At 42.8% G+C, this 27,878-nt stretch overlaps 1 protein-coding gene across 4 annotated transcripts in view; it reads left to right on the top strand.

The window, feature by feature from the left end:
• Positions 1 to 8,164: 8,164 nt before the first annotated feature.
• runx1t1 (RUNX1 partner transcriptional co-repressor 1) overlaps positions 8,165 to 27,878 on the top strand; it is a 57,011-nt gene continuing 37,297 nt past the window's right edge. For 2 of the 4 annotated variants that reach the window (XM_085445292.1, XM_085445293.1), the window contains exon 1: positions 8,165 to 8,759. In XM_085445292.1, coding sequence (XP_085301418.1) covers positions 8,732 to 8,759 — 28 coding nt within the window. In that variant the 5' untranslated portion in view covers positions 8,165 to 8,731. The remainder of the gene's footprint in view (positions 8,760 to 27,878) is intronic. The other 2 variants (XM_085445294.1, XM_085445295.1) reach the window with 1 other exon arrangement.

Here is a 27,878-nt window from a genome sequence, read left to right on the forward strand (position 1 = left end):
AGTCTTTCTGCTATCACATGGTATTTTTAATTTGTTTCAGTAAATATACAAACCATCAACTGTGTGCAACACATTCACGTAAACTAAAGGTAAACTCAAGGTAAACTCAAGGACAAAAGATAACTGGCACTTAGAATACAGGAATTTGTTTTTATTTATAATCTTAATGGCAGGACCAAAATTGGTACCAAATACTATTTTGAAAGAAAAAAATCTTTCCTGACAAGGTTTGTTTAGCTACAGCGCTGTGCCACAAAGTGACAGTGTTAAGGTTTAAAAGAAGGGCGCAGGAGGGGTTCTATAAGGCCACACCTGGTGCTGCTATTACAGCACACACACACACCTTTATTTCTCTCTGTTGTCCCTTTCTCTGGTTCCACCTGTTCCATGGTCCACTGGATGACTGTGAATCCTATTAGGGGACACCCTTCAGCACCCCAGCCCCTCCCCAGCTTCACTACCTGGCACTAATCCATCAGAGGGGCAGTCAGGCTGTGCGCCACCCCTCCACCACCCATCCCTGATTCCTGCCAGTGCCCAGTGCTGCAGCAGAAGCCCCAGCTGGGGGACCGCCAAAGCTTGGTCGTTATCAGATGACGGATAGCTTCATATCAGGTGGGTAAAGTGCGCTAGCATTGGAGAGGGCCATCTGGCTGATGATTTGGGGGAAGTTGGGAAGTCGAGTCTGCAAGTGAGGTATAGCAAGGCAGGTGATGATGATAGATGGGGCTGAGAGCATAACCGCCAATCACGGTGTTCTTTGGTAGCCATACATGTGTAGATGAAACAGTTTTAATACTAAGACCATGCAGGCATGAATAGTAGCACTGTAGTACTATTTATATTGTGTACAAATTTGTTCTTTCTTCTCTCCTTTCATTGCACTGACTGCTGCTGTCATGCAGTGTCAACATTTCAGAAGTTTGATGAATGTAAGCACAGCAGAAGTGTTATTTAGTAAGACAGTACAAGAATAGGAAGTGTGATGAGGACACTGACACATCAGCTGCTGATGAAGGCCTTATTGCTTCAGCTTTAGCATCAGTCTTGGATAGTCATCTTCTATGATGATTAAAAATACATTAAAAAGATATTTATTCACAAATATCATTGCTAGGCTCTGTTCTGACTGTACTCAAAATCTTTGCGGTTGTCCACACTGATATCTGCAAAATGGATTTGCATGTCCAGATGCACCAAGTCTGTGTGGGTTGCTGTATTAATGATATAGAGATCAGTGAAAACAGCTATAGTGGTAAAATGGTTTTCCAGAGGTCCTTCCATCGTTTCCTCTACAGAAGCTGCTGTTCTCCATGCTGTTCCTCCACACTGCTGCTAGCAGCAGCTTTGATTCTTCTAAGGACTTTATGGTTTTGTTGTGTATTACATTTCAGGTGGTTTTCAGTCTTTTTTTTTTTTTCCAGAAAAAAAAAATTGAATGGCTGCAGATTTGTGATGTTGTAACTGCTGGTGTGTCCAACAGCCAATGAGGTAACCATAAAAGCAGCTTAAGAATTACAGGGGTCAGCGTTCAGAGATGTAAAAATGCATGTATAGCATTTTTAGAAATTACTTTTATGTAACTGAAAACTATGAGTACGCTGTTATCTTTTGTATAATTTAGCTCTGCATGTCCATTAACTATTAATGCATATTTTTTTGAGTTATGGTGCCCATAAAATTTTAAGGATAGGTATCTAGGTTTTTTTTGGCTATACAAGAGAACTTTTCATATGAGATGTGTTGTAAAGTTGTCATTGAGCGCATTTGCAGTTGTTAAAACACGGTCCTGTCCTGGCAAATTAATCCACTCCATCATCCCAAGAGTAAAATCCAGTCTAAACTTTCAGAGGTTTTGCTCGCTTAAAAAAAAAAGCAGACATTCTGTCAGACCCACTGATGAGGAAAGCAACAGAACATTTCTCGCATCTTGTCTCTAGTCTTAGTTGTCAAGTCTTCTTTTTTCTTTCTACAACCAGAGGGAACACAGAAGTGACAAGAAAAGGAGGAGATAGATGCAAAGACAGAGAACGTGTGGTGGCAAACAAGCAGGGAGATGTAATCTTTTCACATGCTCAGATCAAGTGCACTTGGAAAACAATAGAAACTCAAAGGATTGTTAGCCCAGGCAGAAGTATGTATCTGCCATTTTGGGCACTGATGCACACAAAGACAATACAGTGATGCTAGCAGGATAACTAAAGGCAATTTCAAGTCCAATAGGCACTCACCAATTAAGACTTAAAAACTGAGCATACACATACACAAAATTTCAACCAATTATCACTTCGGAACAAAGCAGACTTCAGCCTACTCAGTGTGATCTGTGTCAACCATCAAACAAATTCGAGAAGGGGGAAAAATATCAACTGACACAGGAGCAGGAGAGGCACTCTTCATGCTTCCTTCTCATCTATTGTGTCTATGTGCACTGTCTTGGTTGACTCCAAGGGAGTTGAGGGCTAGGAGGCTAATAGGCTGGTGGCAAGCAACTTATAGGCATCTGGGGTTCTGGTTAGCGGGTAGTTGGCTAATGTGATGACTCAGGAGTTAGACCAGGCAGAAAACTAGTCAACCACAGTAAAGTAGTTTTTAAGAATCTCTCATTTCCAGCCTTTACCACAGCTGACTAGTGTCCTGCCTGCCCTAACTCCTGAGTCATCACATCAGATTGTGACCAAGTCTGCAAGGCTCACATAGATTCTCAGATAAGGCTTGAAGGATGTTTCCTGCAAAGTACTGTGGGAGCAGTTTCTTTGTACTCCATCCTAGAGGCCCCTTTACAATCACCATAAATAAACCCAAGGGCACATGACAACTCAAAAATGTCTTTAAATAATGATTCTGCTCAGTCCACAACTGGCCACAATATACCGATACACTGTCACACACTGTGTGAGACGTCCCTGCTTTTTTATCTTTTCGCTACTATCCATTTCTTCCTTAGAGATAAAGATTGTCCTTTAATATAGCATGACACAATGATGTGTCAGTATCTGCTGTGTGATTTGAAAGTTACTGCCTTGAATGTCTGCATGCTGTCAGGATATTTAAACAGTCTCCCATAGAAGTTAGAGGCACTCATTTACAGTCGCATGAAAGAAAGTGGGGTTGTCAGTTTTCGCCTACTTAATTCTTCTCCTTGCTATGAGCCAGAAGGCGGGTAGAATTCCATAATACCCAAGTGAGTGTGTAAGATGCCTCTCTAGACAGCGTACCTGCATAAGATGCTGCACTGCAGCTGATATACCATTATGCAGCTCTCTCTTTATTCCTCCCTCTCACAATGCACTTCCATCTCTATCAAAGGAGAGATCGGATTTTGTTTGTTGGTTAAATTTAATTTAGCGTTTTCCAGTTACATTTTCAGTTGCAAAATAATGTGCATGCCATGTGTTAAGGTTCATATCTAAGTATTTGAATGTTTTGCTAAAGAAAAAATAACTCTGTGTGTGTTGATAAAAATGTGAGCAGCATCTAAATGATGGAATGAAGGAGTCATGCAATATGTCAGTAATATTTCAGGTTAAGCAAAATATCCCCAAATATTTTAGATATTAATTTTGAGGCAGTTAACAAAACGCCTGACTCTTTTAATGTGCACATTCCAACCAATTAAACTCGCGAGGGCATTCAACAAAAGCCATGTTCTTTTTTTCCTTGACAAGTTTGCACTCCCTGCCTCCATCAATGCCACAAATTCATCAAATATTCACACGATGCTGAATCACTTGAGGACAACTCTAAAAGTTACTGTTACCTTGGACGTGACTCTACAACAGAATTTACTTGCTCGCGAACCCATTATTTCTCCTGTAAAAGAATTGTTCACGACAATCCAATCTGCAGAGGAATTTTGCTATTCATAAAAGAACACAAATTAAATCTCTCTTAGTCTCCCAGTCTGATCGATGTTGTGTGAGTGATTACAGTACAAGTGTTGTGCAAAACTGGACTGGAGTCTGTTTGCATGTGTTGTTAACAACACAAGAAACTATATTGATCATTTCACTTACTTTGGATTACATTTGATGAACACATTGACATAGATTTGTAGGTTTAAAGTTAAGGACTGTAGTTTACATTATATAAACCATGGCTACAGCTTTTAAATGCACACAAGTCGTAATGCTAATTATTGCTATTGTCAAACCAATGATCAATGTTAGGTAAAAATTTTGGAAGGCTGTATGAATTTTAACTGAAACTACACGAGAAGAAAACTGACCAACATTATACTGAGCTGATTATCTCAAGATTCACTGTCAGTCCAAGACTGACTTGACAGCAAACCTCCGATATCTGTCCATTTTATGCTCCTTATCAGGTCTCCAGATCATGAGGGTAGCAATTTAATCAGAGATACCCAGAAGTCACTCTCCCCGGACACCTCCTCCAGCTTTTCTAGTGGGACACTGAGGTATTTCCAACCTAATATTATCTCTCCTGAGCTTCCTGGTTAACCCCAGGACATCCTTCTAGTTGAACATGCCCAAAACATCTCACCTATAGGAGAAAGCCACCTCCGCTGACTGCTTTTAGTGTGAAGAGGTAGCAGCTCTACTCCAGGTGCTTCCCAGATGATGGAGGTCCTCACGCTATCTCTAAGGGACAGCCCAGATATTCTTCAGAGAAAGCTCATTGCCCATGTGTCCATCTAGTACAGGTGCTACACCAATCCATTTGTCATTCTACTGCGCTGTAGTTCTCCCTCCATCAAGAAATAGCCCCAAAATACTTGAACTCCCTCAGTTGGAGCAGCAACTCATTCTCAACCTGCAGCGGGCACAACACCCTTTCCCAATTGAATGTGGCATGTTGTATAGAGCACTTTGAGTACTCCGGGAGAGTAGAGCACGCTACATAAGAATCTGTCCATTTGCCGTTCACCCCACCTGTCAGACTGAGTTCGTCCTGTTATTTAAATGGAAAATGAAGCTGAAAGATAACTGTTTCTGACTCAGTAGAGAATTGTGCAGGGTGCATCATAGAGGCAAAACATGATGCAACAGAATCAAATAAAACAGAGAATGCTGTGGAATAGCAGCTCCACTGGAAACTACCCAGACGTGCATGTGAAGATGCCCTTGATGGGGAGAGTGTTGAATTTTAAAGGGCCCCTTTACCAGAGCCTTTGCTTACCTGGACCTGAGTGGATGTTTTGTGTTTTGTGCGTATTATTGATATTTACATATATGTGTGTGTGTGTGGGGGGGGTGCTTGCGATTTGTGTGTTTATTAAGCAAAGCCATGTTCTCAGGAGAATTCTTGCTTTTCACATAATTTAAGCACATCCTTAACAAGCAATCCCATTATATAACCTTATGGTATAAAAGGCCCTCACCCTGTTTATCTTAATGATCCAAATAAGTCTAAATAAGTCAGCTACTTTCTTTTAATTTGTTGTCTTCCTTTTATCCTCTTGCCTTTGTCAGCAGCTATGTTAATGATGTTGACGGTGGCCTGCTTGGCTTCAGGCGTTGTTGATCAAATGCCAGTTAATAAATGGGATTTGAATAGCACTTGTTTACTGTCAACTCTCAGCTTATATCTGCTTCATTCTGTCTTTGTCCCCACCTATATGTGTGTGAGTGTGTTTGTTTGTAAGAGTTTGTGGGTGTGTGTGTGACTGTGTTACAGGTGGCCGCCCAGTAGGTGGGAAAATGCAGGAAGTCTGCTTGTCTGTGTCCACATGTATCAGACGCAGCATGTTTTTCCCTTTCAAAGGCGAGGTATCCTGTGTGTGTATGTGTGTGCGTGCATGTGTGTTTATGTATGTCGCCGATCACGTTGGGCGGCTGACTTCCAGGAACCCCTGCAGCAAAAACAGGCACTGTGTGTTTCCTGCTCTCGCACACCATTATCACAGGACACACACACACACGCATACACGGATCATTGCCCTATTCTCTTTTCCCTTGCAGGTTTCCTCAACGCCTATCCTTGTGCCTCCGGCTGTCAAGATGTTTCACTGTGATTGTCATGAGAGAACTTGCTCTCTGGGAGCAAACTAGAGAACACAAATAGGCGAGGAGTGACAGCATCCTCACAGCTCTGCCACTTTTTCTGACCACATTAGGTTGCTCACCTCGAGTGGGCACCTTTCTTCTGCACCTATTCTGACCTTTGGTGTATCTTATTCAGCTATGCGCTCACAACAGAACCTCCTTCCGTCATCGTGACTTACGTCTCATTTTCTTTTCCTGTCTCATTATCATTCAATATCACTTCCTTACCTTTCCATTCCTCACCTTCAGCATATCTATTCGCACATCCTATCACTCGTCTTGGCCCATTGCCTTTGTCAGAAGCTTGCAAAAGGACCTAGATGCAAAAATGTAAGTACAGCACGAGTGCTAGTGACACTATCTGTCGATATTGCCTTTGAGAACACAACCCACTCCTGAGACGGTGCAGATGAGAAGTGAGAGATGAGAGTAAGAAGAGAGAAAAAAGTGAGAAAGAGAAAAACTCAAAGAAAAACTATTGCAAACGATTGCCGTTAATGGCATCATTTTTACCACACAGTGATTGCATTGAGGAATTCACAAGCTTCACATTAACAATTCGCTAAATGCTTTACATTCAGCACACAACTGACAAATGTAGTAAGTTATGATGATGCTCCAAAATCCAGATGATCCAAAATGGCCAATGATTTCAACCTAAATCAGAATGTGACACAACACAACATTACACTGTCACGTCATAGCACACTGTCCTCCAATTAAGTGATGCATAGAAGAGGACTACAAGTGTACAAAAACTGCAGAATAAAATAAAACACAATGGAAATGATTACAACAGAATGCTTTATGAGATGTTGTGAACAGGCAATGGTGCATGACTTGTTCAACCGTGCAGTTCAAGTCGCCCGGTTGTTATCACCGAGTTGTAAACGTAGCTTCTGCTCTGTACTTTCGCTGGCTCTGCGGGTGAGATGATTTCCAGATGGTCCCGGGAAAGTGTTTGCCTTAGGTTACTGCAGGCCAGCCAGCTTGTGCCTTTTTCAGCTGAGAGAAAGATGGAGGTGCAGTGTGTGTGTGTGTGTGTGTGTGTGTGTGTGTGTGTGTGTGTGTGTGTGTGTGTGTGTGTGTGTGAAAGAGAGACAGAGAGAACGAGAGAGAGAGAGTGTACATAAAGTGCAGACATGGCTCACACAGCTCTACTTTTTTTTTTTTTTTTTTTGGCTTCAGACATCCACACAATAGTAAACCAGGTCCTCGAGCACCCAGCTGGCTGGATTCGGTCCATGACACTCAACTGTGTGTGTAAGTGGTTCAGTGGTCAAAGGGCTCCCCAGACTAAAAAACAAAAAACTAGATCATTTATTTAGAAGATAAGAAGAATGAATGCATGTTTCTATCCCCTACTGTTAATTGCATTTTGATACCTCGCTGTGTGCCCTTTCAGCAGAAGAGGGCTCAGTGATGACTCAGTTAAAGGAGCACCTGCCAAACCTCCAACAAGCAAAAACAATGCAGAAAAATATGGTATTTACTTTGTGCATAAATTCATGAGAGCTCTCCTCATTGGTCGAAACATAGCTAGAGTTTTAATGTGGAAGTTTCTGTCACTGTTTAAGTAAAAAATCCTTTTCCCTGTCAGACCTGTGGAACTATATTTAGTAGCATTAGAGAACATTTTCCACGTCAATATAACAAGATTTTTGGTTTTTTTGAGATTCTGACATTTTCACTTGGGTTACATTTTACATGCAAATTGAAAATACAAATTCAAAGTATTTTCAGCATGGTATCCTAACAAAAACTCGGAATTTTAAGCACTTGGATGACGCCTCAGGGATATATTTTTAAAAGAGTAGCCTACACTGGACCGACTTACCCTTTAACTGAACTATGAAAGCTAATCGTGACTGCAATGGCTAATGATGCTGTTGAATATACATGTACTGGCATGTAAATTACGGCAGACTTGGAAAATCACCTACCTATCCAGTAATGACTAAAGGACTTTAGAAAGGAGTTTTAGGGGCTACCTCGCTTCAAGTGAAAATCCTTTAATGCCACAGACACTAAAGAAAACACTTCTGACCGGAAACTGCGTTTTCCAACCTGTTTAGGGCACACAGATGCTGGCTGCTGCCCAGTCGCCCCCACCTCCTCCTCCTCTTGCTCCCCTCCTCAGCAGCGCTTCAGTCCCGCCCATCGCCACCTGGCTCTGCTGCGCACCGCCGACTGGAGGCAGAGTGTCGCTACTCCTCTTCCCCACGCCAACGGAGAAGCAGAACACAAGGAGCCCGAGTCCGAGGGTGTGTGGATGATTTTTTTCTCACATATAAAAACTGATTTTTTTTCCGGAATCGAAACTGACGCTTAAGGGATTTCGGAGGAAAGTAAGAAGACGGGTTTAAAAAAAGAAGAAGAAGAAGAACTCAGACAGGGTGCCCCTGCGCAGTACAGCATCCTCCCTCTGCATCTGTTTCTCATCTCTCCTCCTTTGCCTCTGCGCTTTTTACAAGATTCCCGATTCTCCCACACTGCATATCCCCAGTGACTGATCACTTATTGCAAGCCGAGAGGTGCCCTTTTTCTTTCTTTTGTCGGAGTTTGAACCACATTTCTGAGCTGCTGGGAGTATACCACCAGAGCCCCTGAAAGCTGGCTGGACTGTAGTTTTCGTCTTCCCGATACAGGCGGATCATCGAGGGGACCTTGCGCGGAGTCAAAAGGACTGGAAATTATTTAGCCCTCTCACATCGACGTGCCGCATGGTGGGAATTTCTGCCTCTTTTCAGTGTAAGTGTTCTCTCTATTAATAATAATGTTAATATTTCCCAATTCACGCCTTATTGGAGTGTTTTGTGACTTCGTATGCACACGTGTGCGCCCGAATTACGAAATATATCACAAAATACTCAACACACCTAACTGAGATTTTGTTTTATTTCTACTTTGATATATATTTATATATTAATGTAAATTAAGCAGACTGCGCTGCAGTCCAAACCCCCCTAAAAATTATAATACAATAAATACATAATCGCCAGGGAGTGCATTTCTTTTTTGTTAGAGAAATGTTTTTATTGCCCGAGATTATGTGCAGATCTGTTTCACATAGAAACGGTGCGTTTGTTTTGTGCATAATCGTGTTTCATTCTAATGGGAGAAAAAGACCGAGCAATCAGCGCTGATGTGTCTCACATTACATTTATCGCTCAAAAAATTAGAGAAAGTGAAAATACTCCGGCTATTGCCTGCTAATTATCTAGAAATGTAATTAATGAAGACAGTTGGCTTTCTAGTTTGTTTAACCAGCATGCTGCTGTCTTAATAAAAAAAAAAAACAGCTCCCAGTTCAAGAGCTTGTGCCCAAGATGCGCAGCTGTTCTGGGGCAACAGGCAACTTAAGTTTACGGACCAAGTCTCGTCATCACCTTCGTTTCAGGTGGAGCAATCTTCACATTAAGTGTTGATCTTCGAAAGACATTACACAACGTCTTGGGAGTTTAAAAAATAAAAAGTCACAATTTTTATTATTCTCACTGCAGAAACGGAGACAAATATTACAAATATTTCCTGCAAGTAGTCAACAATAATCCTACTACTGACTACTTTATGTTTTTTTGGGGGGAGGGGGGGGGGGGGGTTGTTTGTTTTACTTTTGCGTGAGGATTTTGAACTCAGCCTGAGCCTCTCAGTTCTGTTCAGTGTAGAGCTGCTTCTTCTAATCTTTGCCTGGGAGTCCTAGAAAGCATTTCTAGAGACTTTGCATTTCAGACTTTGAATTTGAAGTACAAAAAAAAGAAAAAAGAAAAAAAAGGAAACATCATCCGGAGCGCTGACACAACTCTCAAACGCATCTTCTCAAACCCATGTGAAGTTTCCTTCTCCACCCGCTGCGACTTTGTCATCATCACATAACCGAAAATCTCCAAAAACGGAAAACGGATTCCTCCCCCCCCCCCCCCCCCCCCTTTTTTTTTTTTTTTTTTTTTAATGGAGTGGCATAGGGTTGAAATTAAAGGCTTTGGGCTATATTTACTCCAGTGGGAATCTTTTCCCCCGACTGGGAAAAGAACAGACATGCGGGTTAGGGAGGGAGGCTGCTATGGCACAACATGCTGTCGATGCCCGACTGTTCTCACGGCTCAGATTAGAGAGAGAGGAAAATATCTTCTGGAAAACCATAGGGCTTTGGACATTTTTTAGGCATACCAAATGCTCCCCACACAGCATCGTACACATTTGTAGACGTCCAAGAGAGCGCTTGTTAAGTCCTGTCAAAGGCATGAAACAGAGCAGAGGTGGCTTTAGATGAGCTAAATAAGGGCGACCGGGTACAGAATAAGCAAGAGACACTGATATATACTGATCAACAAGAAAACAAAGTATGGCAGCAGTTTAAAAATGCTCCTCTCAAAGAGATATTTTATTGGGATATCATGATGCAGGTGTATCCTGTGTCTGTGAGTCTTTTAAGTCATTGAAATGAAGATTCAGGATTATTTTTCATTCTGTCTTTCTTTCTTTTAAATCCCTGTTTAGTCTAATAATTTACTGCAGTGGCGATGCCAGGTGATGTGGTTGTTCTGGCTGTCATTTATTATGCCATCAGTTGTTTGTTTCCCATCCTTTTAACACTGGGACTTCCATTAAAGTAGTGACTTGACTGAAAAGACCATTACCTGGAGTGTGTGTGTTTACAGAGATAAAGAGGGGGGGAGGGGGGGGGGTAAATGAAAGGTAAACAAAGCTGCTGATGAGGGGAGAGTAAATGATAAGTGCTGTTTGCAGGTTATCTCTGCGTTTGTGTGTGCGCGCACGTGATTGGACATGTGTGAGTGCGTGCTGCATGTGTGTGCACTGTATAAACAGGCTTGTATTAACGATAGCTGCTAAGTCTCTGCGGTCCATGCTCCCCAGCATTGCACTTCCAGGGGCCATCTGCCCAGCCACCAGCCTGCCTCACACCTGTTCTCCCTCCTCCTCCTTCCTTCCTTCCTCCTCCTCCTTCTCCTCCTCCCAGCTCTTGGGCTATAGGGTCAAATGCATCAGACCGCTGCTCACACACATGGACGGCCTTGCAAAAAATGATGGCAGCCATTTTATTCTCGCCTTCACACACAGCCAGAGAATCACACGTAGACGTACCTCTGGTTGGCAGATTGAACAAGTGATGCTGAGAAAGGCTGTGTGTGTCACATGCACACTTTCACAATGTGGCATAGATATCGTACACACACACACACACACATATGCACACACACTCTTTGGTTTCACTGTTTCCCCTGTTTTTTCATGTTAAGCGCTGGTAATAGCTTCCTAGCAATTTATACTGCATATTTAAATCACAGCAACAAACAATGAAGTACTGCTTTTAGAAAGAGAGAGAGAGAGATTTTTTTCATGTCTCGCACAGAGTTACACTGAGACTCCAGTGCTGCGATGTAGTTACAAAGCACTTCTTTTAAGTGTGTCACACAGACGTTTGGATGCAGTCCAGGTTTGCTATACGGTGAATAAGTGATGATGACTCAACACAGTTCATATGCTGACTGTCTCAGGTTTAATACAATCCACTTCAAAAGCAGCGCAACCCGGATCACCTGTAATTTTTTCGGCATTCTCAATTGGCTCTATCAGAGCCAGATTCTAGTATACAGAACTTAACACAAGCTCCCTCGTTTGTATACAGCCTACAGTATATGCTCTAAATTATGTATGCTCTCAAAGATTTTTGGTTGTTTGTTTATTGTATAATTCAGTGCTTAGAATAAGTGGGCTTTCCTGGCGCTACTACTACTTGGGATTTTCACATAACTGCTGTGTCAATCTAGAAGGTCTGTTCTTATCTAACTCCACGAACAACATAAAAACTTTACAGTATTCGTCATTCTTTTCACTGGGTTTTGGTGCACATTTACCACAGCTGCCGTTACTGCAGAAATGTGTATAAAGATCGAGATGGTGGAGCCTTGGACACAGATTGGAACTGAAGCAATGCAGTCAGGGGGCAACTATCAGCTGCCGAACCAGATACTAAAATCAGTGTTGCATGCACTCCTTTAAGATGTATAGATCTCTTCTGATTATTCAGAGCTGTCTGTTATCAAGTCCCAGAGTGAATTATAGTGTGCGTGCACGTGCATGGGCATGCACATACGCATGAATGCTTTTGGAGATCGATAACCCCATTGATGGTTATCAGTGAGAGGGCAGTTCTCCTCACTGCTTATTGAATTTCATCGCCCATGAAAGAGCAGCGGTGGTATAAAAAGGACTTGCAGGTAGGTGTGTTTGTGTGTGTGTGCGTGTGTGTCCGTTTGCATTGTATACGCGGCGCTTGTGTGTCCACACTCTCTTGTGCTTACAGAAGCAAGAGGTCTTTGTTTTATTGTAGCTGTGAGATGGCCTTTACAGGGTCTGATTTAATGTCAAAGTGAACGGTGAGCGCCACAAACTGATTTTATTGGCCTTGTTCGTGTTTTTACTCTGGATAACATAAGACTTATAGGTCAAGTGAAGAAGAGGCCGACAGGGAAGGGCCTCACAGTTCATAATTTTTCATGGAGGATTTTTACCTTTCTAGCATTTTTTTTATTATTATTTTAACTTACTTTTTCACTTAGCCAGAACTGATAATAGATTGGTTCCAGAGCAAATCTAAAAGCAGCCGTGTCATGGGAGATGTAGTTTTTTCATATGTTTAGGGTAAATGGTTAGCTGTATCTATTGCACTCAGGTTTCTGGGGCTTAAAGTACACACTCAAAATAGACACATCCAGGACAATATAAACCCACACACTGTCACACATGCAGAGCGCTTCCTCAGTCCTCTGTATACAGATGCGGATTGAGTTGCTAATTAACTCTACTTTCTCTAACTGTATCGCTCACAGACAGACCTCCACACAAACAAATGCACACATATAGAACCTCTCTCTTAGGCTTCTTGTCATGATGTCTGTCCCCTTGCTCTCGCTCCCTCTCCCTTGCTCTCTCTCTCTCTTTCTCTTCCACTGTTTATTTTCCTGCCTCCATCTGGAGTCGGCTGATATTGTAATCGCCCTAATGCACATTGCCTTCCCTTCTCTCTCTCGCTCTCTCTCTCTCAGTCACACACACACACACACACACACACACACACACACACACACACACACACACACACACACACACACACACACTTACTCAACACACATACATACAATGTGCCATCCTGACAAGCCCCTTTTCTTATTTCAAAAGATAAGCAACTGGATGTGATTGTGTGTGTGCGTGTGAGTGTGTGTGTGTGTGTGCAGGTCTCTATACAGTATGTCCAATGAATACGAAAGGACATACCCACGACTGTGTTTCCCCCTACACTCTGCTAAAGGTAATGATATTGAATAGGCGCTTCTTAGTGATGTGGAGCAGCGATAAAGTGACCAAGTGAAGATGTTACCCTTTATCTCTCACCTTCTCAATATTCACCTGTCGCCCAATTTACATTTAAAGATTAAACAGAGGACCTGGTGGGCTGGGGGTGGTTTATGTCTTCTGTAAAGATTCATCTGAAAAGGAACAGAGTGTACTGTATGTAAGAGAGTCTGAACTGCCATCTCTAAGCTTTTCTTCATGATTCAGCAGAGGTTTGAGATGCTATTCGGTGGGAATGTCTATAAGCACAAACAGACACACACACACACACACACAAACGCTCGCACAAATCCCGAGGACACACAGAGAGGTTTGATTGATGGGAAGTATGAGCTGTGAAGCTGTGCGATTAGGAGCCTTTTTTCTCCCCAGTTCACGAGAGGACAATTGCTGAAGAATGGACCAGTTTGCTTTGCTACCAGTCCATAAAACCTGACCATAAAAGTCGTTTTTTTGTGTATGTGTGCGTGTGTGTGTGTGTGTGTGTGTATTAGAGAAAAGAGAGAGAGAGGCGGTGGAGTGGGCCCAGACAGACAGCGCTTAAAACAAACAAACAGGCAGGCAGAAAATCAGACAAATTGACAAAGAGAGACACAAAGAAAGAGGAAGTAGATAACAAAGAGAGTGAGAAACATCATCTCACCCCTGTCACGCTTTAGCGGTTTTTATCACCTAAACTGAGGTTGCTTCCTCTGTAAAAAGTTCACATTGTTAACGCTGACCTAAATGAACCCGTGAGAATAATTCTCTCTTTTTTCCTTTTCTTTTTTTGTTTTACGAAAAGGGACTTATGTAATTTACGATCACCACCTCGGCTTATCAGCTTGGATATTTGATTTACAGCTCGGTTCACTCTCATTAATTTTGATGTATGGATTTGGACAGTACATTTTATGAAAAGGGCAGCCGCTAGATTGGAGCCCTGGCTTGGTAAAAAGGAGTGTAATTAAGATCAGCAGACAGGGAGAGAGAGAGAAAGAGAGAAGTGTAGATCAATAGATGCAGACAGTGGACCCTCTGTTTTTTTCCCTCCGAGTATTGACGTGCTCAGTCAATTACATCTAGAGAGTAGAAGAGAGAAGAAGAGATGGGGATGTGGGAGGCTGTGTGTTCAAAAATGCATGTTAGCAGACAGGAGCGTGCGCGTTGTATATTGCGGTGGTCTACTCTGGTATTTGTATACAAGCGGAGGTTCAAACAGCTAGCACCAATCTACACTGTGTTTCTTTAATATTCATAATGAAATAGAATCGGCACTGGCAGAGCAATCACGTGCACGGCTGTTTTTTTGGACGTCCAGTCGCTGCCAGCCTTTTATGTCCCATGGGCAGACACAACTAAATCATTGTTTCCTCCCCTTGCTGGTTAAAATCACACCACTACAGCCAAATAATGAGGCCCTTTTCTTTTGTGCTTGAATTTGACTTGCATGATGGGTATTGTAGGAAGAGAGGGCTTCCAGCTGTTGTCAGTTAGTGTCACAGACAAACAGGGAGATGGGACAATGGGACGACGGCCGGTCGCTCCATCTGATTGTCTTGTTGTCAAACCAACAGCAGGTGCCTCAAATGATAAACGCAGAGTGTCAATTATTTCAAGGGAGGGCCATTTTAGAAATTGGTTCAAAGAGAAAGAGGGAGAGTGGCAGAAGGGACAGTGGGGGTAACATAAAAAAAAATGGAAGGAGCTGGTCCATTTTCTCCAAATGGGGCCAAGTAAAAAGCCCCATTTTGTTTAACTTCTAGTGCGTCCCGTCCATCCTGTCCATAAAATTTCAGTCCCTATACATGACCGCTCACTGCAGTCTAACCTTAAATGGCCCGAATCATTGCTTCATTGCTAGCTGCCGTGCTTGTTTGAACAGAAACAGAACAAAACCACAGTCGGTTTTATCTTTAAAAAAAGAAAAGTATATTTAATGGCAGTTGTGTCCACCCAAAAATTGAGAATTACACTTACAGGCTTCAACCTCACTGCTGTTTCTCTCAAAAGGGATAAAAAGTCTCTGAAAATGGAGAAAGCTCTCGCAGTTCAGTCAGACTGGGAGATTAGTTGTGAGGCTGTAGCTGTGTATCGATGAACAGATAGAGATCTGTAGAGCTCCCTCTCCTCACAAGTGTCCATGTGAATGTGTGTGTGTTTTTATATCTGCCTACAGTATAAAAACATATATCTTTTTGTCTGGCTTGCTCGCTGTCTGTAGCGTCATCTGATATACATCCATGACCCCAGCTGCTCTTATGGATTTGCGATTGACAGCCCTTTAATCAAGGCATCTGTTCCTCCCCTCTGTCGTACTCTAACCATATGGACGTGCCATCCTCAGCTGCGCATTTCATACTAGCAATAGACGATGGGTCTCCATGGTAACCGAACTCCGCTTTTAGAAATGGGATATGAATGATATGTTTTTGGGCCTCACATGTGCAGGGATGTACACACATGCGTCTATATTGCAATGTACCTTGACATTTATAGTGTTTCATATCGAGTTAGTCTGCATGATTGTGGACCCCATCCCGCGGCACTCTCTGAAGTTTTATGACTCCAACAGTGTGCAGACGTGTTTGCCTTCTCTACATGATAGAGCCATTTGTGGAAGAATCCAAGCTTCTTTTTTTTTTTCCAAGACTTAAACAGCTCCAGATTGCGGCAAAACTTTTTAGTCCTGGTAACACTGAGAGCAGCACAGCACAGGAGGGAGAAAGGCTCTCACGGAGCAATGAAAATCCAAGATAGAGAGAGAGCATAAATCCATCTCCTTTTGTAAGGTACCTTTTTTTTCTTTTTTTTTTTGCAGATGTTTCAAGATGTTTGGCTCAAGTGTTGGTAATTTTTTGCCCATCTGTCTTCTCTCCTCCCCCTATGTCTCTTTATCAACATCTGGTTTTCGGTGAGGCAGGGAAACAAGTATCCTTTATAAGCCAAGGGTTCCCAGTTCCCCCTCTGCTTGTGCTATTAACTTAACCTCAACTACTGCTCTCTCTCTCTGTGCACACATATTCACATATGCTAACCATTAGAAAGTCATACCATTCAGAAAATGTAATAACTTTCAGTTAGAGGCGGAGATAAAGTATTTTAGCTTTTTTTTTTTTTTTGTTCGCTCTTCACTTTTTCCATAGCTGCAAAGAATTCGAGGCTCTGGGTTTTTTTATGCCTCCCCTGAGGGAGGACAAATTACTGCCTAGATGTTAGTTTGAGGATGCTTTAGTGAGTGGAAAGCCCCTTCCCCTTAAGCATTTGGGTTGCACCCCTGGGTCTCCATCTGCACCTCTTCTACGCATTTATGAGTGACGAGCATAAAGCTGCTACTCAGGGTGATAGCATCAGAGATGCACTGCATCGTTTCACTTTGTAGGAATTTTATTTGAGCATGGATGCACACAAACATTTTGCCAGACACTTTAGCAGTGCAACAAAAGTACGATCTTAATTTCCTGTTTCCTCTTTGGCAGCATTAAATTGTCCACATAATAATTCACAGCTGTGCAGGGATCATGTACTGGAGTGCAGCTGCAACTTTATATTTGCTAATGTAGCTATCTCACACATAGGACTGAACTACACATATGTAAAAAAAAAAATAAAAAATACACAGGTGTGCGCTTGCTAAATTGGTCTCTCATAAACTCAGACAGTGAGTGGCTGAATATGCAAACAAAGACAAAGCTCAGCACCATATGGCAGGGTTGTCAATCTAAAGTGAAGGCATGCAGAGCTCTCTTTGTGTTTGTTAGGTGGTCTACAAGTTTCTTGGTGTGCGTTTGATGTGATGAGTGATATTTTTAGCGTTATGTGGCATGCCATATTAACAGGCAGCCAGACACGCACACACACACAAACACATTCGTTCGCTGCCATTCCTCGTCAGAATGAACACAACATACACGCACCATCCTTTCCCACCACATACCCTTGTCCTATTTCTCGTCATTTAGTCACTTAACAAAAGCATGCTGAGCTCATTGTTACTGCCAATTATGTTCTATTAAATCAGTGTTGTTCTTGTAACACAACACCGTCTCATAAAATTTCATGAAGTGAACATTTATACTAAAATACGGCATCAAATGCATTTTAAGACCACAGCATGCAACATTTTTACCACTTCGTCAAAATGAAAGGCGTCTCAAACTGTTAAGAAAGTAGAGCTTTGGTTATTGCCAGCCATATGTAACAAAAGAGTGTAGACAATGAAGACAAGCAACCAAGTAGGGGAGTTAAAAACTACGCGCAGCAGAACCGGAGACAATCTGCATCTGTTTCTATATTTAGATAAAACACGACTCTTTGTATTTGCCACTTTGCCCCAGGCTACATGATGCAGCGACACAAAAGCATGTACACACACATGACAGATGCCCCGAACTGCTAAAGACGCTAATGCATTAGTCGTGCACCGCCCCGGGCTTTTGCCTGGCAGGGCAATGACAAGCCCAAGTCACCAGCTGATCAAGGGTAAGGGACACACGCAGCACACATGTACGTTCATCCTGATCCCATCATAAAAAAAGGATTACATTTCTACCTAAATGTAGCCAACATGTTTTAATAATTCAGTGCAACTCCTTAACACTTATTTCGTTGCTTTCTGTCTTTGACGATCTGTTCTGTATTTGATACTTGATATGGTGTTAATTTAAGTGGTTTTGATTCGAATGAACGAAGATGTTCACAGTCTGTCTGATCCAACCAACGTGTAACAAAACATAATAATAGTGTGTTGAAATGATTTTTGATCCTGGTTTTGGTTGCTTTTTATGTCTTGCAGACATCTGTTTGCTTGGCGCACTGAGTGTGTGTGTTTGTGTGTGTGTGTTTGCCTGTTTGTGTGTGTTATTTGGGTCGGGTAGTATCTTCATGGGGAATTGATTGCAAAGGATTAGAGTGTGATTACAAAAAGGGTGGGGAGCAGAGGCAGATACTGGGGTGCGAGAAAGGTGAACGGTGACAAGTGCAGCAAGGTGAAATGGGGAGAGGCAGTAGGGGAAAAATTAGATATCCATCATTTGAGGATGTAAGGTGCAGACAGTGGAAGTGTCTTTTCTAGAATAAAAATATCTACTATTTTGCTCTCTTTTGTCTAACATAGAGACAGATATATTCAAGAAATAATTATTTGAGATGAAATATTCAAAACACAGGGGCTTGGCTAATTATTGTAGACTAAATGCATTTGTTTAGGGCACGTTTCATCGGATTTGAGGCATCAGGGATAGAATAGCTGTGTTTTAGATTTTTAAAGAACACATTATTAGATGGTGAGAGTGAAGTTTTTGTGTTTGCAGATCTGATGTCACCTTGTTTGCCTGTGCCAGCTCGAGAACAAGAGTCTGAAAACAGAAAGTGGGAAACAGAGATGAGCTAGTAGGACATAGCCGTGAGTTACTTTAAACTGCTAAAGGGCCAAAGCCAGAAGCCACAGAGTCAAGCAACCGTGAGAGACGGAGGCAGTGACAGACAAAGGACAGAGAGAAATGACTCATATACAATGTTGAATAACATTTATGAGTTTCAAATTGCTTAGCTCGGATACAAGCTTCTGCTTTTAGACCTTGAGCTGCTGTCTCGTTTTTTTCTTCTTCCTCTTTTAGACAGCCAGTAATGCTAAACTGCATTTGGGGAAAAATAACACATGAAATCATTCAAGCTATATTTAACCAGCCCCTGTCAAGGAGTTCACACAGCAAGCGTTTACCACAACTGCATGTGAGCACCAGTATATACTACACACATATATATATCTGCCCTACTGTAATTGAGAATTATAGTACAAGGGGGGATTGTGAGGTTAGGCGAAAATACTGCATGGTATGTGGATGTGGATGGAAGCTTGTAAAATGTGACATTCCCTGCAGCTAAGAGTACTTAGCTGAGACTGCTTTATTTCACGATAAAGAATAGTTGGTTGTGTGTGCGTGTTTTTTTGTATATAACAAGAACAAAGACAAAACTGCTCTTGTGTGTGTGTGCGTGTATGCTTCGTGAGGAAAGCAATTTTGAATTTATTGCTTCGTCTCATTTGAAATGTGTGCTTTCATTCCCGCGCGGCAAATTAAATCAGAATCTGGAATATGAATATGACAGTGTAAGAAAATTCATGAATCCACCAATACCATAAAATAGCCCCTGTACTAAAGGAAAATTGATATGGTATTAATTTCCCCATGAAAGGATACACTGGTGTATACGTGACACACAGACCTGAAACAGAAGCGATCTATTTCCTTTCACCACATATCACACGGGTAATGCATGCGCGGCACAGACGGATTTAGAAGCAGAAATACGTGTAGGTTATACATTCGTGTAACGGCGTGTGGCGTCGACATCCCTCTACCCCCTAAAAACCATCAATTCAGATGACGCTGAGAGGTTTAGATTTAGGACAGTCTGTCTTTGTCTCTATCTCTCTCTAGTGTCTGAGAACAGAAGTTATGGCACACTTGTGCAAGAGGAAGCAGCAAGGACACCGTGTTTTATTTTGCCAGCCAAGCCCAGTGACTCTAGTTCACAAGTTGCAAAGGAAAAAAAAAAAAAAGATTTCATACTTATTTAAAAAAAAAAATTTCAATTCAGCTTTAGCAAAATTGCTTTTGGTGTCTGTAATCATCATTGGCAATAAAGCAGCCCCTCCTAAGCACGACTTCCAAAGCCAAAGTCGGCTTTCTGTGCAAAAATATATTCAGCATATTTTTTTTAAGTTCAGCAGCAGCTGTATCTATCCTGCATTCCTGGCCTGTTTCTTTTTTCTCTGTTTCCTTTTTGGTTCCTGCCATTGTCTCTTTATTCTTCAGTCTTCTTTCTTCTGTCACTCCGGTGATGACAGCCACCTATGAAATGCTAAAAAAACACTTTAGTACAATCTTTCTTTTTCTTTTCACTGCACGTGTATATATGTGTGTGCGCGTGTCCTTTGACAGTTGAGAGAGCATATCTGCTCCACTTGTTGTCATGGAAACAGTGGGCGCCATGTGCATGTGTCTGTGTTTTATTGAAGAGCACCCCCACCACCTCTAGCCCCCCTCCCAAAACAGAACTGGGAGCAGGTACACATCACGACCTGCTTCTCACTCTTATGTAATTTACTTCTTCCAGTTTGTCCCCAGGGTTAATTCCCATCATTAGGTTCAGAGACCAATGCTCCTCTGCACTGACTCACTGTTTGGGGCTCCAGGCAGTTTAAGAAAGCCAGATAGGACACGTCACTTGCCAGGGTGGGTGCCAGGTCCAAAAGCCACTGATCCCATCGCCATTCTCCAATCCTGCTTCCCTCTTATATCAACCACTCCCCCATGCACCTTGCATCCCACTGTTGCTGTCCCAGCATTAATTACCTGTAAACAAGCTTTAACTTCCTTAGAGAGAAGAGTAGCAGTGTGTGTGTGTGTGTGTGTGTGTGTGTGTGTGTGTGTGTGTGTGTGTGTGTGTGTGTGTGCGTGCGCGCGTTTGTGTTATTTTTGTATGGGAGCAAGGCATTTATCTGAACAGCTCTACTTTCTTTCACACAGACACAAACATTGTCCCCTTTACACACATCCTGACCCCAACCAACCATCCCCACCCTTTCCCTTGCTGCTTGGGTTTGCATCCTTAAGGCTTACACACACACACACACACACACACACACACACACACACACACACACACACAACCACCTCCTCTTCTCCCTCCCAGGTTTCTTCTGGTTCCTGACCAGCAGGGCTATCTCTGGATGGCCGGAGGTTCCTCTCATTCTGCTGGCCCATTGTGTGGCGAGCTGGGTTGGGCTCTGGGCCCCAGAGGCCGGGAGGGGAGCCAGGAATGGCCTGGTTCCTGTTTCTGTACTAGTTAAAGGAACTGTGGCACCATTTCCATTAGTCCCACATAACGGCTATGAAGCTGATTTTAGGGCTATTTTTGTAGAAACAGTCACATCCATGCAAGTTGTTTTCCTCGTTTTGGGGGAACTGTGGCTTTGATAAGGGGAATTGGGTAGCTTAATTGGATGCCTTGGGTGTTAAAATGACTTAATAACACAATTTGTTCCACAGCTGTTGCAGGACAAATCTGTGTTTTACATGTGCAAAATGCAGCCCTCAAAATGGATGGTTTTCCTCTTGAGCAGGATTTAGTGGGAGAGACACAAATAGGCAGCGATGATATATAAATCTCGCGCTGGCAGATATTTTTTTTGTTTTTAAAAAGACACCACATTTGAAATATTTCTTTATGATTTATTTTGTTTGTTTTGCATAATTAAATCAGCAAACCTCTAAACCGATGCCTTAAAAATTTGAATTCCTTGCAACAATAACAGACACAGAGAGTTGTATTTTAAAGGATAATTTGTTACCTTTGGCCCGACGCTGATTTAATCAGCAATGTCTGACCAGAGGCAGTGATCCTCGAAGAAGCCTCAAAAAGTCCTTCTCCTTTCCCCACCTGTGTATGTGGCTTAGTTGACTGCACACTGTCACTACACACACTATTAATCACACACACACACAGAGGCGTGCACACACAAACATGACCATCATGCCTAGTGGCAGCTCTCACTATGAGCAGTCCTCTCTGTGCTTGGCTCACTGTGGTGTGTTGCATGGAGTGCTACACTAGCTAGTGCACTCGGTTAATTATGACTGCCAAGCCGGGCTGTCACAATGATTCACTATGGAAAGACGTAAAGGGGGAGGAAGAGGGGGAGGAGAGGGTTGGCAGGTGTACAGATGTATCGTTAGCGCCACCTAGTGATACAGGGCGAATGAAAAGCAGCTCTTGCTGAAGAAAGACTCGAAGGAGGCTCGGTTTTGACAAACTGTTTGTCATTCTGTCTGTATTGCTATGCATTTTTCTTTCCCCTTGTTTTCTCGCTATCATCTATTCTTTTCAAGCGTCCCCTTTTTCACTTTGCTCTCCTCTTCTCTTCCCTTCCCGTCTTCTGTATTGCTCCTCAATCTTTCAGCACCCTGGCACTCCCTTTTCTTGCCTGCTTGTTTCTTATTTTTTCTCCCTGTCACCACTCCTCTTGCCGATGTCAGTTGTGGTGTCTTGTGTTCTGTTGCGACAAATCAAGTGCTCCATTCATCTCCTGTCATCCGTGCTACAGAGAACTGTAAATGTGCACTCTCTCCCCTCCTCTGTCTCCTCTCCACTTTATCATCGCCGAGCAGATCAGATTGGAACTGGGCCAAGTCACTCAGTGGAGGATAAATAGAAGGTGGCTGGGTGTGAGGATATATAGGACTGGTGGAGGTTACCCTAGCTGGAATTAAATGCCATTGTGTTTATATGGTTTGTTTGCTATAGGTCCTTGAGACACAGTGGTAAATGCATTAAGACTGCGGATTCCTGAGCCTATGTTTGCGGTGCTCTAGAAATCAAGCATCGGTGCAAAGCAACATCAGATCAGGTGTCAGTAATCTGGAGCTATTTTGTGCCTTCAGGTGAGAAAACAAAATTGGTTTGTGCACAACCATTAACAACTCTTTCGACAGTTAAGCAAGTGGTTTGGAAACGAGCAGTCGAGATTGGAAGAATTCAGCGACCCATCCACCCACCCACCCACCCACACACACACACACAGGGCCGCACACATGCATGCACCCACTGAAAAAAAGTCATTTGTTCTACCTCATTAGCATGTATTGTGGTGAGCGGGCGTAACACACTGAAAGGTGAAATGGGTCCGCCATGAATAGCACACCAGTCGGCAGAGGAGAGGGGAGGAAAAGGAGGGTGGAGGAGAATGGTGGGTGTGGAGGGCGGGGTGGGTTGAGGAGGGGGGGAGTGTCCAGATGGCTGGGGACCTGCCGCACACACAGGGAGCCTCTTGCTCGCTTTTTTTTTTCCGCCCCTCTGCTGATTGCACCTTTTCGACTACACTCACTTTCACTCGCTCTCTTTTTGCAGTTCGCTTGCCTTTTTCTCACTTCCATCAACACACAGGCACACAAAGGCCAAGCCCATATGTAACCTCCCTTCCTCCAGAGTTGCTGCTCAGATGCAGCCGTCGTGCTCGCGCGTGCACGCGGACGCACACATCAAATATTCTCAGAGGTAATGTGTGTCCAGGAGGCAGAGAGCAGTTGAGTGCAGCCCAGTGGAGCGCCTGTTGTGGCCAACTGCACCTCTATACAAGCTGGTCGCCTTCTTTCCTTTTCTCCGCCTTCTTGTCTCTTTTAACCACCTCCTCCTGCATCCTCTACATCAATTTTTCTGGCTTCCACCTTGTCATTCGACCTTTGTTTTTCTTCAGGCGTCTCTTTATTCCTGCTTTTCTCTTCTCCTCTCAAATGGGGTGACGCGTGTATGCCGATATACGCTTAATTAAAGATATACACTCGAGTTTGTTAGATAACACTAAGTGTTCACCTTAAAGTGTGACACATTTTGGAGAGATTTCACATATCCTCTCTCTTCAGTCTGATGACTGTGGTATGACTATGTTTGATGTGCAGCATTGAAACTGTTTCTGGCGAGTTACATCAGATTGCACTAAAGCTGAGGCCATCTTTGGTCGGTTTGCGAGAGGAAGAGAACTGACGTTTGCCCTGATGTTCCCTTTCCCTTTCTTTCTGTATTATGTAGCACTGCCAGAATATCTGTTCATTTATCTTCCCATCTGTGTGTGTCTGCGTATCAGTGTGCCAGTCTGTCACTGTCTCTTTCTCTCATCCTTCTCCTCTTGATTCTCCCCCCGCAGCCACCCCACCCTCTCTCTCCCCTTCTCTCCTCTACACTTTTGACTCTTTGCCTGTGTCTCTCTCAGACTATGTGTTCCCTCTGTGTCTGGTAGAGGATCACTAATAGTCTCCACTGGGGTGTAAACTGTGTGAGGTTCTGTGTATTCTGTAGCCTGTGCAGACACACACACACACAGGCACTCCTCACATGGAGACAGCACACAAGCAGGGGTTAGTGTGCAGGGAAGACAGAAAAGGGTGTAGCAGAATGGAGGCAGAACTGTCTAGCTTATTGGTGATGGTGTACAAACATAACCATGCATTGCTCTCTGCGACTAGCTAACTCTGTTCTCTCACGCACATATCACCCTGTGCCATTAAACATGCTGACGCTGAGTGGCCAGAAGCTGTCCCGTGGGACTTTGCTTTGTATGTGTATGTGAGAGAAAGAGATTATTTTCTGTGTGTCTCACTCCATCAACTCCGCCATTCAAGTGCACCTCATTGACTTATCATTGAGTTGGCCCTCCAAAGCCCCATTGAGTTTACCAAGTCTTCCACAAAAAAAGTCACTTCAGTTCCTTCCAATAGAACCCCTCATCACACACACATACACACACCCTTCACCCACAAAATGATATACACAGGATGGCTCCACCCCACACAAAACAGCTTTGACGCTCCATTGAAATCTCCTTAGCAAAACGGTTTCTCCTCATCAGTATTGTGTGACTATTCAGTGCGTTAATGCGCCCGTATTAAGAAAGCCTTTTATTTGCCTGTTTTGAATTTAAGCACATATATTAACCCATATATAGAGAATGAGTCCTTATTAGCCTGCGTGGGGGAGGTGTCAGGAGGTTGCAGGAGGACACAGAAAGAAGGCTATACAGTACAGTATATGCAAGCTTACTTAAAGCCACAGTATTGACTTGTTTAATTCTTGAATGAAATAAGCCCCTGATGCTCATTCACAGACACACTCACACGCAGAGGGAGTAATTTAACTCAGCACGGTTTGTATCCCAGTTTGCGGTGCTGGTGCCACTGATGTATGTGTGTCTTTATTTTATTTGTATTTTTTTTTTTTTTTACAAAAGTGTTCAAATGGCAGGGGATGCCATTATAACAAACTGGTCAGATTATGGGTATTACAAACATAGACCAATGCAAACAACCATCAGTGTCTGTCTGCAGGGTTTTGCAAAGCTTTTGTTGCAGTCAGCTGGATTATGCGTTTTGGCAAGCCTCTCGACAAAGTAGTTGTTTGGTTGCCTACGTCGGCTGCTGTTGTTACCTGCTTTTGTTGCAGATGAGGCCGTGAAAGTGGGCCTGATTCCAGGCAGTTTTGGGCAGAGGAGAACAGATGATTTGAAAAGAGGCTTTAGCATCCTGCAACACATATGAGATGATTTCATTGATGCTTTAAGCCGGTAAAATCTCATCAGGTAAAAAATCTGATCATGTAGCCTGACTGGTATGGGCTGGTGATAGTTAGGATGAGATGTCTTCCTGTTACTACTGCCGAAGCTAATCAGTACGAGTTCTCTGGTTGCAGTAACTGGAAGTGGGATATGAAGTTAAGCTCCCAACAGTGTATTGAATAAACTCAAATGCATTCTATCAATTCCTGTCTCTGAAATGAAACTTGAGCTTAGAGAGAGAGACTGGGTTTGCTAGTGCTTTTAGGGGCCACGTGTCTCCGGAGAGCTGGAGCAGCTATTGCTTTTGTTTATACGCTCCCATACTCACATCTTCTCTCTTTCATCTCGTCTTTGTCTCTGTCCTAATATAATTCTTTTTCTCTCCTCCCTTACTGGCATTTTTAGCAGCTCACTGAGGGAACATTAGTGCTTGTTGTCTTGCACTAACATTAAGGCGCTTTGTCTCTGATCCTCCCTGTTGTGGGCACGCACACGTTCACGCTCAGGCGGCGTGGGACATAAATGTAGCTAAAAGGAGGATCGTGAAAATCTGCTGCCATTTTTGTCCTTTACACTCTTGAACCTGAGACACGGTTTACGAGGCTGCGTGAATGCGAGCGCCTCTGTTAGTTCGCATGTGTGCAGATGCCTGCAAGCTGACAGGGAGTGAAAGCCCAGACATATGTTAATCAGATGTTGCGATGATGGCAGAGCAGAAGGAGCGAGCGAGAGAGGGAGAAAGAGCACTGGAGGGAGGAATGAGGGGTAAAAAGAAAGGAAAGGCTCTTAAAGACAGAGTGAGAGAGGGGAGAGAAATGAGAGCCAGCTGAAGAAGAAGGATGCGGAGAGAAGATTTCAGGAGTAGTCTGGAGAAAATGACAGGAAGTGCTGCAGTGATTAATTTTCTTACTGCTAAATCACTGCTGAGAATCGATTAGTTTAACTGAAGGGGCCCACACAATAAGTTTCAGGTCACTAAACAAAAGTGATTAATGTTTCCTGTAGGCACATGAGATATACATACTAACACACACAGTGCACAAGGAGGTGTTTTTTGTTTCTTTAGATCTTTAGTATGACATTGCTGCCCAATTTAAACCCAGGAGCACCATTTAATTGTTTGCCTTAAGGATCAGACAAATGAAGCTTAATGAAGGGCTGAACATTCACTATTAAAGCTGCTGAAATCATTTCTTTGTATTAAAAACTATATCTTCAAGTGAGCCTCCAGATATGCAGCTTCCCTTTGCACCATGGAAAGGCTGCTAACTGTTTGTTTCTACTCCCGTGAGCTGAAAACTTTATCAGTTTTAAATTTTATAAAATTCTGATAACTTCAGTTGCCAAAAGCAATAATTCAAAGCGATAAAATTAAAAGTAAAGGGGATAAGACAGAGTTTCAGTTTTATAGGTGGGATGAGTCTTATTTAACTGACAGCGCTGACACGAGTCAGTTGCTTTATTTTGTTTGAATTCAGAAGATTCTGCACACTACCCAGCTTGATGTCTGTTCTCAGATTTCATGAATCCAGTGTCCGCTGTTCATCCTAACAACAGGGCTCTAACACCTGGTTATGATTCAGCCGTAAGCACGAGCGTCGTCGGGAGCTCCGACAGCTGTTTTTGACATAGCTCGTGTATTCTGTGATGACTCTTGGGTCATGAAGGCAACTCATGAGTTGACTCATTGGACACATTTTCAACTTTGTTTGTCCTTTGTTATGTTCATGGCTATCTATTATCATATCATTTATTTGCTGGAGGTCCGTCGTTCTCTTCAAATACTGTCAACTGTTGCTAATCACCAACTAACCCTGCTGATTTTGTCCTTTGTGTTTATAGCAGTTTTCAACCAATGTTTTGGTTGAAGTAATGCCACCATTTGAAATGTGTGTGCATGATCCAGGTATAAGGAATAATAGATAGATAGATAGATAGATAGATAGATAGATAGATAGATAGATAGATAGATAGATAGATAGATAGATAGATAGATAGATAGATAGGATTTGGTGTCTAGATTGTGTGAATGGATTATTACTTTATCATGGCCTGTCCTAGTAACTGAAAATCAATTTAAAAACTGAATAACTTCATCTAATTTTTCATCTATTTTACACATGAATCGGTATTTAAATTCTACTCTGTATTGCAATGTCGACACCTTACCTGGTTGTGTGAGAACACAGGGACCATAGTGGCGAGAGAGTGAGTTGCTTAGGAAACAGAAAAGGCAGAGAAACAGGGATAAATAATTAGAGAGAAAGAGGGGGAATCCACGACGGAGAGGAGGCAAGAGCAGAGATGTGGGCCATTTTTACTCAAGAGAGTTCAGAGGGGGTCGGAGAAGCCTGCTCCAAATGGATTTTCCTTGTTTGTAATGAGGCTACTTCTTCCAGTGC

Source organism: Copadichromis virginalis, linkage group LG22, assembly GCF_057382275.1.
Source record: "Copadichromis virginalis isolate Kocher_CV1m ecotype Utaka linkage group LG22, C_Virginalis_male_GT1.1, whole genome shotgun sequence".
NCBI classification, from domain to species: domain Eukaryota; kingdom Metazoa; phylum Chordata; class Actinopteri; order Cichliformes; family Cichlidae; genus Copadichromis; species Copadichromis virginalis.